The following is an 18,486-nucleotide window of genomic DNA, read 5'->3' as shown; positions in this document are numbered from 1 at the left end:
CAGTAACCCCAATGACCACTGGGGCATTGGGAGTAGAGATAGATAGTTAGGATCTCCTCTTTCCTGTTTATCTCTGCCTCTATGACCCCTCTATTGATAGAATGTACTCAGGAACTTCCTGAGAGTGACTTCCTTCTTCTTCTCCTCAGAATGCTTCTAGCTCTCTCTCTGAGCACCATGCTTCTAGGTCTTTCTCTGACCACCATGTAGCCAGTGGTTAGATATAGGTCTTTCCTATCATAATGAACTTCTGAATAAAGTAGATTAGTTTAACCTTACACAAATCTCCATTCTTATCATTTACAAGCTGTTGCCCCTGAGACTCTGTTAATGTCTGCTGTAATGGATGTGAGTTAGCTCCTGAAATACTCTGCTATATAAGTAATTACCCCAACAATATGAACCCAACAATGAGGGGTTTCCCAGCTGCACTTCCCTTGGGGAACCCAATATATGTAACCAAATCTACGTTACAACCCGGAGGAAAGCGCATTTGGGGAACATAAGATTGGTGGGTTCAGATGACACATCAGAAGTGGAATTTGCTGGGAGCACATAACTCACAGGGAATTGGTGGTTGGCAGAACCTTCCTTGCCATCGTGATGTGTGAAAACTGCCCTAAGTGAAATGGTAAGTATGTATTATATTAAATGCATAGTAGACTTACTCGGGTATTTGTACCAAGAATGTTTTTAAGATGCCCTGGAAATCTCACTGAGTATCATCCTAATTGGAAGCACAAGTCATTCTGTGTGGTTTATGTGACTGATTATGCAGCCTGATTAGCAAAAGCCTGAAGTACCAATTGAGATCAAGGCAGGCAGCGAGCAGCTCAGAGGCTGTCATATGCCAAAATAATAGCAGACATACTGCAAAGATCAAAGGCACTTTGTGAATAATGTGGAAACCCGAAAAAGTGAGACTTGAGGAGTGAAGAGGGAAGGCAGAAAATGTTTGCATAACTGGTCACAGGCACAAAGGATCTGAAGTAGGGACACAATAGGAACAATACCGTCTAAGCAGGACAATGAGCGAGAAAGTGTCAATGGAGTTCATCAACGGGAAGCCAAGCTTCATTTCTTATCTTGCTCCATGCTGATTATGTATGATTATAATAAGGCTGTATGCTGGCCAGTAGGGATGTGCGAGCCAGCTCGAAATCGAGGTTGCTCGCACTCAAGCAGGCTCAGCTTGAAGGCTCACCCTCAAACTGGACCAGGGGGAGTGAGTCGAGCCAAGCCCCCAGCTAGTGAACTGGCTCAGTGGGGATACTTGCAAAAGGGAATTCTGCAAGGATTCCCCTTTACAATTAAAGGGTTAAATGCGGGGGTGGGGGAGGGAAAAGCTAACCTTGTTTTCATTTGCCTTATGTTTCCGGGCAAAATACAAAGTGCTGGTTATTACCTTTAAAGCCCTGAACGGCTTGGGTCCAAGATATCTTAGAGAGCGCCTTCTTTTACATGATCCCCACTGCACGTTAAGGTCATCCGAGGAGGTCCGTCTCCAGTTGTCACCGGTTCATTTGGTGACGACTCAGAGGTGGGCCTTCTCTGTAGCTGCTCCTGGACTGTGGAATGCACTCCCAGCGGAAATTTGTAATCTTGATTCTTTGCTGTCCTTCAAGAGAGCCCTTAAAACCTATCTGTTTGGCCTGGCCTTTCAGGGTTTTTAATCAGTTTTAATTGTTTTAATACCTGGTTTTCAGGGTTTTAATTGTTTTGATAGTTTAATTGTTTTTTAAGTTGTTTAAAATTGGTATTTATATTTGTATCTCTGTTTTAATTGTTTTTAATGTTTTTTGTTTTAATTGTAAACCACCCTGAGCCATTTCAGAAGGGCGGTATATAAATAAAATAAAATAACTAACTAACTAACTAACTAAATAAATAAATAAATAAATAAATAAATAAAAGCCACAGCTGGGGCATCAGGGATGGGGGATGGCGGCAGCAGGGGCTTCTTCCACCCCCCCCCACTGGCCTCCCAAGTGACACAGTGGCCTGTTTCGGGCCTCAGATGGAGGCGGTGCAGCTGCAGCTTCGGCAGCAAGGACAATAGAGGCGGGGGCAGAGGCTCCTTCCACCACCCCCCGCCGGTCTCCCAAATGACTGGGCATCTCTGCTGCAGCCTGTTTGGGGCCTCTGCGTACATGATCCCAGCAAGCTCCATGACTAGTCTGTGGGCAAAGCGTCAGCATGTCAGCAGAGCAGCTATGATTGGTCACAATCATGAAGACGGCATGCTGAGTGCAATCGTGCATTTTTGGAGTGGTCCACCCATCCTCGGCATGGAAATTGCATTTAAATCCCTTTAAATGCCATGCCTTGCCATGCCAGCACTTCTTTTGACAGTGATGGCACCGCTGGCTTCCTAAGCGCCCTGCACCAAAACAGTCCCACACAAGCACAATTTTGGGGATGAGGGCACTATTTCCCTGTTAGTCAGAAAAGGGAAGGGGAAATGATAAGTTCCTAGGAGGGGAGATGCATATTAAGGAGGGCAAAGGAACCTTAGGGGTCTGTCCCGCCGTGACCTAGGATGCGCGTATGAGGGCTCACCTTTGCCTCTCTTTGTGAGGGCAAAGCAGTCCATGTAGAACAAACCACACTCCTGCTCCCCTGTCAGCTTGCTACCGGCAGGCTAGCACTCTTATGACAGTCTACTGGGGAGGACCATGGGGTTGTGGACCCTAGGTCTTCCATCAGACTGTGTTGTTAACCCAACAAAGTGGCCTCGCTTGCGTGGGGCTCCCACTCTCTCTGGTAAAAGACAGAACTTCTGCACTGCAACCCCCTCCTCCCCTGGGAAGCCTCGCACACATCCAAAGGAGATGCTGACATTCCATGTGTCAGAGCCTGGCCACGTGCACGGATTGGGGGGAACACCGGTGTGGGGATAGATCTTTACTCCCATTCAAAATTCCCAGAATCGTTCTAGTGTTGTTGTTGTTGTTGTTGTTATTATTAAAACTTTTATACCGCCCTTCCAAAAGGCTCAGGAATGTGTTGCACCATATGCAGATCTGCTGGCGCTGGGAATTGCGGGAGAGGGGAGCCCCAATTTTCAGCAACCACAGGAGAGCAGCGTCGCCGTTTCAGGGCACAAGCAAGGATGCACATGTCCACATGGGCTGACAGTCTGGTGGGGGGCATGCTTTGACAGCTACTTGGCGGCAGTTGCCAAGCTAAGGAGAGAAGCTGCCCGGGCACCCGCCCCCGTGGCTTTCCTCCATAGAGCAACCTGGCTCGATATAGAGCCCCAATGGCCTGACACTCTCGTGAGAGAACTGTCCATGGGAGAAGGGGTTGTTTTTTCATCACACATTATTAGTGATTGTGGCAGACACTCCTGCCCCCACAGATGGTTCTTCTCATGAGTTGTGAGGGGGCATCCCCATGGCCTGCCACTCTCTTGAGCGAACGTGATCCACCCTGGGTCAGCACCCATCCTCATTGCATATGAGGAATCGCTCCTTTCAGCAGAGCAATGCTGATCCTGCTTATGAGTAAGCCTAGGGAGCACTAATATTCTCCAAAGAGAAGGGGCTGGGATGGGTTTTGTGCTTGTGAACATACATCGTTGTTGCTTTATTCTCAGGGAGTGAAGCACTTTAATGCTCGCCCTGTCATCCTGCCCCTGTTCCCTCCTGCTTGCCAGGAAGGTGGAGCGATGGAGCGAGCGGGAATGCCCCTGTGTGACTTTGCCACTTGACTGGCTGACAAGCTGGGGAGGTAATGTGGTTGTGTCCCTGTTGCTGGGCTACTGCATTGCTGGATAAGTGACAGGAGGGGCGGGGCTGGCACTTGGAGAGGCAGCCAGTGCTAAGTGCCAAAGGCTTGGAGCGGGTGTGATCCTGGGTGGGTCTGCACTGCCATCTCTATGATTGTGGTTTCAAAAACAGAGCAAAACGGTGGTTATGGCGCCGTCCAAGTTGGGATGTAACCCTTTGGTGGCCAAACTGGAAGTCTTGGTAGCAAACCTTTGTGCAAACCAAAGGTTCAAATCTGAGTTGGCAAGCCAAACCACAGGTCACTTTCGGCTCAAAACCACGGTTCCATTAATTCATACGTAATGGAATCCCAACCCCTGCCCCGTTTAACTCTGGTTTTGTGTTACATCAGAATTTGGCCTATATCTTCTGCCTCTGGCCCACAGCCTGACTGACTTCTTAACCCTGTCCTGTCCTTGACTCTTCTCTCTGGTCCTCTGTTCTGTAATAGAGCATGCTTGTCCCAGGCATAGTGAAGGCATGACACATAAAGACAACAGCCTTCCTTCCAATTATTGCTTTCCAGTATTTGGTATTTTGTGCCATACTGTCCTTCAATCTGGATAGTCCTTCACTGCTTTTAACCACACTGACATCTTGTTGATGGTACCTTTCTGAGACTATTATACGTATTCTATTTGAACTTCCATTATTGTTGTTTTAAATAACCTCCAAATGTCATGGAGAGACTATTCCTCTCTCTATTTTTTTTAGAAGTTGCCACTTTTGAAGTTAAATATTGTTCTTTGGGGCATTTTTTCCATTGACATATATGTTGAATTTAATGGCATTATGATCACAGTTCCAAGTCAGTTTTGGCAACATTTGCATCTTACATTTGATTCTTCACACTTTTCATGATTAAGTCCAGTGTCACCACCCTGCTGGTCAGTCCCATGATCCAAGGCACAAATATTTGGGGTATCTGGACATTTTGTCTTTGTCGTGTCCAAACATACATTTTACCTAACCAATATGACCCTAGTTGAAATCACTCATCATTATATTACTTTCTCTTTTGGCTATCTCACTATGTTACGTGTTTTGATGTACAGTGCTGTGGCTTGCTAGTGAACCATATTTATAACATGTTGCTTTTATACTCTGACACATCAGACGAAAAAGATATAGTCCTTTGGCTCCTGTAATCTGTACCTAGGCCAAGATCTTCACTCCCTGACATCAAATTCTTGCTGGAAGAAAGTCTTGTTGGCTGCGCTCTAAGGGTCCTTCCAGGCTATAAAGCCGAATATGATCACAGAATGATAGGATTTTAGAGTTGGAATGGACAGAGGTCTTCTAGTCCAACCCCCTCTTCCGTGCAGGAAACTGATACAATATCAGTTCAGCCTCTATTTGAAATCCTGCAGCGAAGAAAAGCCCACCGCTGCATGGGGCAATCTGCTCCATTGTCGAACTCCTACAGTCAGGAAATCTTTCCTATATCTGCTTCCTTGCAATTTCAGTCAATTTGTTCTTCTCTTGCATGTGGCATAGCCGATATGGGGAGACAGATGCCCCTGGGTTGCTCTTGCCCCCAAGGCACCCCCTTGCTTCTGCAGCTGCTGCTGCATGCTGCCAGCAGGGATGCTACCTCACCACCACCACCAGGTGTGCTTCCTGCACTGGCTACACCCCTTCCCTCTGCACTAATGCAGGGGGTACAGCCAGTGCCAGGTACAGATGCACGGCCCGTCCACCTGGCATGCACTTTATTTACTGAACCGGCTGTAATGGCCCTCCTGACAGGGTAGGAGGCTAGCCCTAGGGCTGCCCCCTTCCTTACACTCATCTGCAGCTAGGCCCTGGGGATTTTAGAATTAATCAAACTAAACGCAGACCAGCAGTTACCAAACATATCTGAACAAACGGATAAGGGCCTTGGTTTAAGTGGAGTGAGGGGGTAAGAGAGGATGCCCCTGCTAACTTCGCAAAGAGGCACCTTTTAGCGTGGTGATTCTCTTTATTTAGCAGGGGGAGAGTAACTGGCCCTATCCACCCCCAGCACAGTACTTCCAGTGACTGTTGCTGGGGTCTATCTTATGTTTCTTTTTAGAATGTGAGCCCTTTGGGGACAGGGATCCATCTTATTTATTTGTTTGTTATTTCTTGGTGTAAACCGCCCTGAGCCATTTTTGGAAGGGCAGTATAAAAATTGAATTATTATTATTATTATTATTATTATTATTATTATTATTATTATTATTATTATTAACAACACTCCCATACAAACAAACCAAAAGATAGCAAAGGCACAAACTAGCTTAGCCTTCCAGCTTCTTATTGCTTACTCCAGGAATAGAAAACCACTGCTGGGTTTCCAACTCTCTCTAGGCAAACTGATTCCTCCTGTTTTGAGTTAGGCTTACCTGGGATATAGGCACTCCTGGGTGCAGGACTCAGCCAATGCCTGCAAAGCTGTGCAAGGCAGCCAAGGCTTTGCTTGCAATTGAAAGGAAAGCAAATTTGCCAGCTGGACAGGTCACATGTCCATGCCTGGTGCTGGCAATACCCCCTGTGTAGGCATGCTGACACAGGCAGAAGGGGTGTGGCCGGCACAGGGTAGAATGCACAGGGTAGGGGTGGGGGTGGGTGGGCTCAACACAGCACCCACTCTCACATCCTGTCCTGGGGCCACCACCAACCTTCCTATGCCCAAATCCTTCCCTCAGGAGCAACAGAGAACAAGTGTGCTCCTTGTTCTCTTTGTCTTTCTGTAACAGCCCTTCAGATATTTGAAGATGGCTATCATATTCCCCTTTAGTTGTCTCTTCTCCATGCTAAACATACCCAGCTTCTCCAATCTTTCCTCATAGGACTTTGTTTCCAGATCTCTCAACATATCCAACACCCTCTGAACTCATTCTAGTTTATCAATATCCTTCTTAAAATGTGTGGCGCAGAATTGGACACAAGGAGTGAGGTCTGATCAGTGCAGAACAGAGTGGAACAATTACATCTCGTGGTCTGGACACAATGCCTCTGTTAATGCAGCATAGAAGGTCATGCACATGGCCAACATACCTGGCAGGGTGGAGGTCTGGACACGAGCGAAATCAGTCTGTAGGCTCTGCTGCTTGCACTACGCAAGATCGGTGCCACGGCGAGTGGCAGAGAAGAGAGCTGGAGGAGGAAGTCCTCCAGCATCCCTCAATGTACCTCACCAGGAGCACGGTACTTTGAGGGATCCTCTCTCAGCTGGGTACTCTTGCCACCCGGCTCAGTGTGCAGCCTGAGCATACACACGTGCATGTGTGCAGCCCAAGCATGCACATGACCCCAGCGCCATGGTTAGGGGCATGCTTGGGCCTTAACCCTGGCTAGAGGCTGGGGCAAAAAGATAGGGTTAAGCGGGGCGGGAGTACTGGGATCAAGAGTGATCCTGGTGCTCCACATAAGCAGCATAGCCCAAGCTGGGCTGCCCCAGTTTGGATTAGGCTGCTTGTGAGGATAGTTTCAATGATTGCATTAGCTTTTTTAGTAGCTGCATCCCACTGCTCATTCATGTTCAACTTGTTAGCCACTAAGATACCCAGGACCCTTTCTAAGATACCTAGGTCCCTTCACGTATACTGCTACCAAGCCAGGTATCCTCCATCCTATTCTTGTCCATTTGATTTTTCTTACTCAAATAAAAGACTTTACATTTGTCTGCTGAATTGCATCTTGTTGGTTTTGGTCCAAGATTCAAGTCTGCCCAGGTTGGATTGAAACTTGGTTCTGTCTTCTAATGGGTTCGCTACCCCCCAGCTCCATTTCATCTGCAAATTCAGGACCATCTTTCCCGTTCAACTTTGACCTGCCCTGTGAGGTCATCTCAGGTGGACCTTCTCAGAGTTCTGGGCCCAGGGGAGGTATGTGGGGCCCGGGCTCGTGGGAGGGCCTTCTCTGTTGCAGCCCTCTCATGGAACACCCTGCCTCCTGAGATTTGTAATGCCACCTTCCTTCTGTCCTTTAAGAAGGTTTTGAAAACTTATTTATTTTGCCAGGCCTAGTTTTTAATGTGTGTGTGTGCGCGTGTGTGTGCGTGTGTCTGTTTCACCCCTTTCCCTCTTGTTTTCATTGTTTTAATTTATGTAAACCATCTCGAGTCTATGGAAGTCAGGTGTCACTAAATTTGCTAAATAAATACATACATAATTTTGATCATCTTCCCCTCTACAATCTCCTCCAAGTCAATTTTGAAAAGATTGAACAGCACAGGGCCCAGGACAGGCACCTGTCCTATTTATTTATGATTAAATGTATTTATTTATTTTATTGTTACATTTATATACCACCTTTCATTAAAACAATCCCAAGGCAGTTCACACAAAAATTAAAACAAGACTATTAAAAAATCCACAATTAAAATATATATCCTATGAGTACTTGTTGGGTACATTTGTCCTACCAGCTATGAATCCACCTAGCATCAGCAGCAAAATCTAGCCCACATTTTACCAACTCGTCAACAAGGATATTGTGGCATGTTTTGTGAAATGCTTTGCCAAAATCATGATACACTTTGTCCACAGCATTCCCATCATCTACTAAACTACTAACTTAAAAGGCGGGGAGGGTTATAAGATTAGTCTGACATAATTTGTTTTTGACAAATCCATGCTAAGAACAGCTCATTTTTAAATCCTAATTCTTTGTCCTACTTTAGGACCCTGAAAGGTTCCAGGCTGGGTATCACTTTATGATTGAGTGGTACTGTTAAAGTTAGAAAGAATAACCATAAAAGATCATGTGCTCGCATACAGCAGGATCGCTATAGTGTAGTACAGCATTCTGTTCCCCCCATCCCTTTCAACATGTATGCTGGTATGGTATCATGCCAGGCCACTGCAAAAAAAAAAAAAAAAAAGGTGGTCTTTACATACACCTGCATCTGGTCCTTTCATATCTGCTTGGTCAAAGAATGTTAGTTGCTGCATGTATGCAGAGTGGGGAAAATAGGGCTGTTTTATGTCCTACAAAGATCCATCCATACTTACACAGGGAAGGTTCATACTTTAAATTATCTTTAAAAACTCTTTTGAAGAAAAACTGTTTTTGCAAGAGGAAAAAGTTAGAACTTTTTATACTATTTATTTATTTATTTGATTTCTATTCCGCCCAACCAAAAATGGCTCAGGGCGGTTTACATAGAGAAATAATAAATAAATAAGATAAGATGGATCCCTGTCCCCAAAGGGCTCACAATCTAAAAAGAAACATAAGATAGACACCAGCAACAGTCACTGGTGGTACTGTGCTGGGGGTGGATAGGGCCAGTTACTCTCCGCCTGCTAAATAAAGAGAATCACCATGTTAAAAGGTGCCTCTTTGCCAAGTTAGCAGGGGTGCAAACTCTTTCCCAAGTTACATGACACAAAATGGCAATGGAAAGACATTAAAGTCATTCACACGATCAAAGTGGGGAGTGCTGCAGGCAAGGCAGGATCCTACCTGCCTTCCCCCAGATGCTCTGAGCCTTTTCTAGGCTCCGCTGCTTACATGCCCACACAACCGGTGCTGCAGCAAGTCTGGCAGCAATCCGGGTGGAGGGGAGCCAGGCTGCCAGGTATCCCACAATACATCATGCAAGCAGCACAGTGAATTGGGAAACCTCTCCTGCTGTCAGACTGTTCCTTCCCCTGGGCTCTATTGCCAAGATGGTTGCTGACAGCCTGGGAGCAGCTGCTAGCAGCATAAGCACCCAGACATCCAGGGAGTGAGGCAGGAGGCACACTTTTGTCCTCCTACCTCATTTTCTGCCTGGGTATAGGATCAGGATAACCCAGGGGAGGAGCAGTGAGATTGGGAGCGATCCCAACACTTCTCACAAGCAGGGCTTACCTTGGCTAGCCCTGTCCTATCGCAGGAGGGCTAGTCGTGAGAACAACCTCATTGTGTTGCCTGTCACAATGATGTCATGGAGACTAGCCAATAAATGCCTCAAACATTGGTGCAACCAGCACCAATATAATGCACAGACACAAAATGCACAATTACAGTATAGAGGAGAACCTCCGTATTTGTAGGGGTTCTATTCTATGCTGCTACTGTGCATATGGAAACTGTGAATACAGAGGCATTGGGGCAGTAGGATCATGGGATTAGGTTCCTGGAGGCCGGGGAAATGTTCCCAAAATGGCCCTAAAAATGCAGGGGGGAGTGGCCTACCTTGATCCATGGGTCCCCAGGGGCATAGCAATGCCCCCCCATAGCAAAAATTTGGCCAAAAATTGTGGGGTTGGGTGCTTTTTTTGCCTGTGTTCCAGCAAAAAGAGTCATTTTGAGGCTCCTAATCTCAAAATGGCGGCTCAAAATGACCTCTGAGGTCATGGCCTTAAAAATGCAACCTCTGTTGAAAATGACCTTCAAGGTCATTTATGGCCACCTTCAACCTGCAGATATGCAAAAATTAACCCCTTAGTTGATGGTTTTTTCAGTTGGGTGCTCATTCCCTGACCATGGATATGCAAAACCATGGTTATGGAGTCCACAATTAATGAGGTTCTCCTGTATTCACTTGCTGGGGGGGGGGGCATATTGAATTATTTCCCTGCAACAAAACACTGCTGTTTGAATGCTGTGAAAAAATATATCCCTTCAACAGAAGTGCTGCAAGATATCTGAGTTTCATCCAAGTACTGAATATCAGGTATGTGTTTTCTACATGCACACACAGTGTTGGATGGAAATATTTCTTTTTATATACACCTACATGAGCTTCTGCAGCTGTGCTTGAAAAATTACCCAGGGTGTTTACACTTTGTACGCTGGAGAAGCTTGGCATTAAGAAAACTCTTCAGAAAATGCCACTCCTCAAACCATTCCAGTGTCACCTTGCCTGAAAAAATAAAACATTCCTCCCCTATTAGAAAATTCCTCCCTCCATTAGAAAATGGACTTCTGCCACTTCTGTACACATCAAAAGTCAACTGTCTTCATGGAGCATCGCTTTTAGAACAGGTCTCCTCTCTACTACTCAGTTTACACTGAATGTCTGTCCTTCTAGCCGTTCTAAAAAGGGCTCTGTTCCACCATCACCGGGAGCTTCTCCTGCCTGATAGCTCCTTTTGCAGTGCTAGGTTTATGGAAGATTCTCTCACATCTGCTGCACCGTACACTGTCTAGTTTTCGTTTCAGAGTCCACTCACACTGTGTATGAGAGTCTCATCATATCTATTAAAGGAACACATTTTAGCTTCTTCATTCATTTCAATTTGGATTAAGACTTCTCAACAAGAGTTCTGCAATGTGGGAATTAGAATGATAACTGCCATGCACTAGTCACAAATCAGCAAGTATCAACTGTCAATTCCTTTCCATGGTTTCACTGTCACCAAGATGCATTTTTCTTTGTGAGGAATCTGACGTAGAAGTTACAAGAGCACTGCATCCAAGTACACGGTGTCCTGGACATTAAGTGGAAGGAGGATGAGCAATGGGGCTGGCAAGATTGGGTGGGTGCCTCATTTTGCCTCTCACTGCCAAAAATTTCACAAATCATGGAAGAAGAGCAGTCATCATTAATGAGGTCAAAATGTTCCCTTCCCCAATCACCAAAACAGGTTCACATCCTTGCTACCTATGACATTGTTGTGTTACTCACATGTTGACACTTTAATGCTAGTCCACACCAGTCCACTATGCCAGTCCACACCAAAGAACTGCAGCAGTCTCCTCTTTGGCATGTTTACGCCTAGGAATGCAAACACAGCCATTTACAAAATATGCAAGTCAGAAACCAACTCACCTAGGTTCAGAGACACCTTTTTCCAGAGCTTCAGTGTTCGCCTGTGTGATCCTTCTGTCTATTAAAGAGCATGTGTGTGCAAGTTTCAATTTGCCAAGGTTGGTGCCCGCCCAGACTTCTGATCAAATATTGCGCTGGAAGGCCATGGGATCTGCAGGGATTGTTTTTGGAGTGACCTCCCAGCAGCAGGCAGTTGCAAACCAGAGTGAAGAGACCTTAATGCTGCTTGGCGTTATAAATAACTAGAGATTTCTCTCCCTCTCTCCTCTTTTTCCTTGCAGAGGGCTTGGCAGTTTCAGCCTCTCTGTTTAACAAGTTAGTGGAACCAACTCTGGTTGTTGTTTTTAACAGACTCTTGCAAACTTTGCCTGTATTTCTCATCAAGAATAAAGCCGGAATGAAAGAAATCAAAAATCTGGGGATGAGGCTAAAATGGTAAAGATATGTTGTGGTGTTTCGAAATGAAGGTTCAGCATTTACACCATTACAGACACACTGATGAAAGGGGGAAGACCTGCCGTTCTGCGAAAGGCATCTGACAAATTTGTGTCAAAATGTACAGCATTTGTGTCAAGCCTAAGTAAGGAAATGCCTGTAGCTGTAGGTTCCATTTTTCCTGGACTCATTGGGCTCACATGATCTTGCCCCCTCATGATTCCTGACCCTAGATTCTCCCCACAATCCTGCCCAATGTTTTCTCCACACTGGGTATCACTATTCCAGTTCTGGTGTTCCATAGTAAGGCAAAACAACTTCTTTAGCTGGCTGGGGAAATGATTCTCTGAGGCAGCAGAAAAGAATATGAATAAGATGGATATTTTATTTGTCCCCCCCCCCTTTTAGTACAGTAAGCATAGGGTGTGCTTACTGTACTCAACAGGGATTGACCAGAGGCACACACCTACGAATATAACTCAGGGCTGATTCTACGTTTCATGTATTCTGGCAATGCTATTATTGGGCCTAACAACATCAGTCATACTGTCAATGGATTACACGAACACCACCAGTGTCATACCAACAGTGCACGCTTGCCATTTATACAGACAACACAGGAGGACCATCTCTGCAGAAGAAAATCAAACTAGAACTGAAAAATGTGGAAACTAGCAGGGAAACATTTCAATCTCCCTGGCATATTATATCTCTGATCTCATCCCCCCTCCTCAAAAGTTATAACAGACAGAATGAGAAGCTGATGCAGAATTAGAGTCCATTAACACATTTGACACTGTTATCTTTCTCTTCTCTCACTACGAAAAGTAATAGTTCCCCATGTGGTGCTACAGCTTTTGTTTAGTATTCATACTTTGATGTTCCAACACATGCAGAGAATATTATTTAGATCACGCTGTATCCATGCAGTCATGAAGTATTTATTTTGCTTTTCTTCCAGAGGGGGAGCCATAGTAAATCTGTTGCAGCAAAAACAACAAAGTAGTACCATAAAGAATACATTTGTTCATCTTTAAGGTTCCCCGCCACCATCAGCATAGCTTAGCACCAAGCACATGCCCCAAATGTTTAGCTAGGCTCCCGAACCTCTTGCTTGCCACACTGCCCACCACCGACCATGTCTGGATGAAGCAGGCGGAAGTGGCAAGGAGATGTGCTGGGCTGGAATTAAAAATACTAGCCCAGCTGCTGCTCCCCATCACTACCTCCTCTGCCACTGAACCTCCATTCTCCATACACTTGTAAGAAAGGGAAGTGGAGGGAGCAGAGTGCTTTCTCCTTATTTCCACTGCAACTCTCCACCTCTCTTTCAATTTGCATGGGAAGGGAAGGGGGAGGTGGTTGCACTGGAGGTTTTTCACACAGCACTCTATGCCTCGGGGTATCTGAAGAGCGAATCTGCTTCCCTTCGCAGCAAATTCGAGGCATTTTAATTCTAGATGGACCATTCGCATAGCCATCAGCACCTCCTTCGCATAGCCATCAGCATCTCCATCAACACCTTTGGAGAAAGCAGAAGCCCTGGAGGTTTTTTTAAAAAGCTGCTGGAAATAGAGGATTTTTTTTACCCCGGACATAACTTGGGCTAAGCCAGAATTCACAGCCTCCCTTTGGAGAAAAACAAAGTCCTATCTGTCCTGGTCCCTGATAGCCCACAGAGAGGTTGGGTTAAATCGAGTGAATATGTGGTGTGGCATGCTCCAATCTGGAGTGGATTCGGGGGGGAAAGCCCTGTCTGTAAAACCTCCTGGGGATGGCTCTTTCAGTGTGTTTGGCCTCATGAACAGCAGCAAGACACTGCTGGGCTCAATGGAGAGGGTGGTGGGCAAACTCCATACCCAACTGCAACAGAGCTGCTAGGCTAAATAGAACAGGCAGCAGGTGCCCCTTGTGCCCAGAAATACAACAGCTGACAAGCTCAATGAAGCGGGTGGTGCGTGGCTCTTGTGCCCAGTAGCAACAGAAGTGCTAGGCTCTATGGAGGAAGAGTGGGTTAGGCCCAATGAAGGGAGTGGTGGGTATGTAGGAAGCTGCCTTATATCGAGTCAGAGCAGTGATCCATCTACCTCAGTATTGTCTACACAGACTGGCAGCGGCTTCTCCAAGGTTACAGGCAGGTCTCTCTCTCAGCCCTATCTTGGAGATGCTGCCAGGGAGGGAACTTAGAACCTTCTGCAAGCAAGCAAGTGTGTTCCCTTATGAGGCAAGCCTTATGCTGTGTTTGTAATTTCTGTTTATTTACAGAAATATATAAGCTGAGCAGCAGGAAGATACAACGAGGCAGACACTATAGCACAATCTTTAAGTAGCATCTGTTCCCCCAAAGCAACCCTATGCTTTTGCAGCTCATTAAGAAGCTATTCTCACGAGCAGCAGAAACCGGGATAAGGGAGCCCAGCCTTCTGCTGCTCGTGTGCACCAATGGGAGCCGTGTGGCTCCTAGAGGCAGCTTGGTGGCAAGCCCACTTACGGAGCCCGCCTCTTAACCCGGGTTTTGGGTGCCAGTGTGCCCAAAAAACAGGTTACCGGATCGTGTGTCTGCCATGGCTGCTTGCAGCCACGGCGGACACACTTGGGGCGGGGGAGGGGGATCCCAGAAATGCACCATGAACTCGCGCAGTGCATTACTGGGGCACCGGGGGGGGGGACGCAGTGGCATTTCCCTTCACCCGACCCCAAGCTGCCGGGTGGGGTGTGGGTGGATGGCAGGAGAGCTGCCGCTCGGTTGTACCACTGATCCACCCGCCCAGAGTCCTGGCTGTGATCTTCTACGGGGAGGTAAGTGCTTTCAGGTTTCCTACCCGCAAAAGAGGGTAGCTTTCTCACGCGATCATGAGAAGAGCTTCTAAGGCTATTTGCTAACCAGGTGTAAACACTAAGCCTGCCTCTTCCAATAATCAGATTTCAAATTACAAAAGTATCTTTTTCAGCCCCCACTCTAACAGATAGGTGTGACGTGTGGCTTGTATTCCTTGCTGTAAGAATATCAACTGAACATCAATGACCATGCAACAAACACCTTTAGCTAGAAATCTACTTTGAAAAGCCCAGGTTTCACTTGACTCAGCACAAGCATCCCCATAACAAAAGATTAAAACTAGCAGCCCTGTCAGAAGCATTCAAATACACCAGCATCCCAGGTACATTCTTAACTTACCCAACTGCTTTATTAACAAGGACAGTCAGGTTACAAAACAAAACACAACACACAATATGATTTATAGGCTCCTGACTACAAATTTTCAAAAGAGCTCAGATCCCATTTATGCTCCATAATAAGAGCTGGAAGGCTCAGAGCAAAACTAAACTCTCTTTAGAAAACCAGCATTTCATGAGTGCCCTAGAAAAGCAAAAGGCAGGCTACCTAGTGGCCATTTACACAATTACAAAATATATTATATCCAGGTTTGGGAGCTGTGTGTGCTCCTAATTTTTGGTAGTGTGGAAGCAAGGAAGGAGGAAAACCTTTTCCTCCTACCTTGCTTTCACACAACCGAAAATTGAGAGCACACACAGTTCCCAAACTGTGTGTTCCCAAACTGTGTGTTAGAACTTAGTTCATAGGGTGTTAGAACTGATAGAACATAGTTTTTGATTGTGTGAATGACCTCCCGAACTGTATTGTGTTCAGTTTTACTATAGATAGTTTGAGTGGTTTATTTCCTTTGGGCTGTGATGTTTTCTAAAGCTAGGATGTTCAAAGGCAGCCCACCCCGCACAATGTGTGAGCTTTTCCTTCATCCACTTTCAACCACAGTCACATCTCCTGAGTTCAGTTTTTCAGTACCTTGCCTAGTTAAAGAGGTGAATGGCTAATCAACTTACCTCTTTCTAGTTAGTTCAGTCCTGGACCTTGTATGTTCTCTTTCCTCAGTAATGACTGACTGGCAGTGTGGGAAGTATATTTTTCAAGGGCTTCTTGCTTTCTTGGAGATCATCCCTTAGAAAACTTAGAGGACAAGCACACACACACACACACACACACACACACACACACACACACACACACACGTTCTTTGATCTTTTGCACCAGACAGAGGTGGGATTGACCAAGATTAGCTGAGCCATATTTGTTTGATCTTTGTTGAAGAAGCTCAGATAATCCTTTATTTTTTGAAATTATCTCTCTGTGGGTTACTTATATTATTCATGATTAGCATCCCAGGAATTGTTTTCATGTCCCTGCAAATGTTAGAGTTATGTATTATATCCATGTCAAGCTTCTAGGATGTTTCCTTTGAATTCTCACTCAATATTTTATGTTTTCACAATATTAATTTGAAATACGACTTCCATTGGATTTCAAGCTATGTGTATACTGTATACTGTATACAGTATAACCATTAATCATTCTGCTCTTGCAGAAACAAGAGCTACGAACTAGTTCTTCGTGATTTGGCACAAGCACACTCTGAAACATGGGAACTCACTAACATTAACTAAGTCCTTTAGAAATCAATTCTTCCCCACTTCCAATACACATGCTAGACACAAAGGACAGCATATTTATTCTAGTGGAAGGTGAAAAGAAAGAACAAGTGGATCTTGAGGACAAATTGCTAAACAGATTACACAAATCCATGCACATATAATAAAGTATTATTTGGCACAGAAAGATTATCAGTTAGCACTGACCTATCCTTCAAGGCCTTCAAGTACCCCCATAAAATATAAAATCCCTACCGGGACAAAACAAGAATTGCTTATTCACAGTATACTGGCAGCTGCTGAGGTAGCAGTTGGGCACACTTAACACTCAACTCAGCAACAGTGATACCAGCTGTGGATCAACCAGGCTACACCTGTTACAAATCCTACTCCTAGGTAAACCAGCACTGCACAACTTCTGGAATTCACAGCTGCTTTCCATAGGTGGTAGTAGCAACATGCATCATTCTCAGCTCCTCCCATAGATGGCAGCCACAGCTCAGTGAATTTTTATTCCACTCTTATCCCATCAGTAGGAACAAAGGGTGTACAGCAGCCAGTTCAACCAACTCCACGGTCTACATATTGACCATTCTTTCTACCCACCATTTGCAAGCACAGTCCCGAGTCTCCCAAATGGCCAACGTCTTTCAGACCATTTTGGTCCCCTTCACCTCCAATTTTGGCCCCCTTCACCTCTGCAACTCTTGGCATTGCTTTGGGGCTGGCTGCCGCAAATGCTGGGGCCCATTCCCAAATATTCTCCAAACTAGCCGTGCAGAGGAAAAGATGGGACTATGCAGACAAGGCAAACAGGAAGCAATAGGAAAGAGACAGGAAACGGGAAGAGTGCAAGTGCTTCCTTCTGCTGGCCACTAGGTGGCAAAGTCCAACAAGGTTGTATATACCCATCATGTTATCTGTAAAAATATTAGGATACTGAGCTGATTTGTGGTAGCTTGCAGAGTGGGCAATTTGTGCTCATGGTTAATCAAATCACTCTTTCGCCATTAGCAAGGGGCTATCACAGACTACAGAAAAAAGTGACTCTCTTGAGCTGTACAATTTATGTGAATCAACCCTATACCTTTAAGGTAGCTCTGCACTGTTGTTTTTCTCTTCTTCTAGTTGTTCTTATCATCATCATCATCATCATTATTTCAAGAAAATGTCAGGGTTCAGGACTCCTGCTTCAAAGTAATCTACCGGTATTATTGTTTATCTACACAGTGGGCTGCTATGGTCCAAGCCTCTCCCAAATTCCATTCCATTCTCGCTAACTCGCCTCAGGATAAGCAATAAACTTTACCATCCAAGGCCATTACTTTCTGCCAGAATAGAATGCATTTGATATTTTCGAAGCAACAGGATAAAACTGTTGTTATTGTTTTTTTGAAAAATTCTCTCTGCTACTGAAAATAGAAAGGCCCAAATGCAAATAAATCCCAGAGATAACTCCACTCTTTGCTCTAAGGGTTTCTTCAAAGAGTCTGACCACCCAAATCCCTTTGCAATTCTGTGAGAATTAGGAACTTTTGAAACTCCAGCTACTGTAAAGCTAATACTGTTTTCCCAGCCTTTTCAAAATCCATGGAACTGGAAGATTGTCATATTGGGTCTCTCTCCCTAGTTCAGTAGTTTCTTGGGAACCTTGTGGATTCTTAGAAGCTTATCAGGGAGGTCCCTAATGGCAGATAAACTTCCCAGAAAGATAGTTTGTCTATAGCCCTATTCAGACATCATGCTGTATACATGTAAACGTTTCTGTATGCATGTAGATGTTTTTGTGTGAAGAACTGTAAAAGTGTTCATTTAAAAAGTGAACCTGGACACAGGCCTCTTCAAATGCATGGTGCAGATAGGAAGTGTACAATTATATGTGTGTACAGTGTACATAGATTGTATAAGTGTTGAACATAATATGTGAATAGGAAGGTTGCCATTATGAGCCTTCCTGTGCAATATGCAGCCAATGGGCTGGGTGAGTTCTAGGTCACACTCTTAGCTTTTGCAAGGCTAAGACTTTTGTGAAGCACAAAAGGCCTGGTCAGTGGTTTGCGTGAATATTGAGCATGCACCCTAAAACATGCCACAATTTCT

At 45.2% G+C, this 18,486-nt stretch overlaps 1 protein-coding gene across 4 annotated transcripts in view; it reads right to left on the bottom strand.

The window, feature by feature from the left end:
- The window catches only part of FMOD (fibromodulin), a 38,636-nt gene extending 21,453 nt beyond the window's left edge, over positions 1-17,183 (bottom strand). Inside the window, exons 1-3 of one of the 4 annotated variants that reach the window (XM_053313555.1) lie at positions 16,993-17,183; positions 15,784-15,907; positions 11,359-11,448 (exon numbers count right to left, since the gene is read on the bottom strand). In XM_053313555.1, the coding sequence (XP_053169530.1) occupies positions 11,359-11,440 (82 nt within the window). In that variant the 5' untranslated portion in view covers positions 11,441-11,448; positions 15,784-15,907; positions 16,993-17,183. Of the gene's footprint in view, positions 1-11,358; positions 11,449-11,502; positions 11,686-15,783; positions 15,908-16,992 lie in introns of those variants that run through there. The other 3 variants (XM_053313554.1, XM_053313558.1, XM_053313556.1) reach the window with 3 other exon arrangements.
- Between the last annotated feature and the right edge of the window lie 1,303 nt (positions 17,184-18,486).

The sequence above is a fragment of the Hemicordylus capensis genome, chromosome 4 (genome assembly GCF_027244095.1).
Source record: "Hemicordylus capensis ecotype Gifberg chromosome 4, rHemCap1.1.pri, whole genome shotgun sequence".
Classification (NCBI taxonomy): Eukaryota; Metazoa; Chordata; class Lepidosauria; order Squamata; family Cordylidae; genus Hemicordylus; species Hemicordylus capensis.
This window is presented reverse-complemented; position numbering and strand designations above follow the sequence as displayed.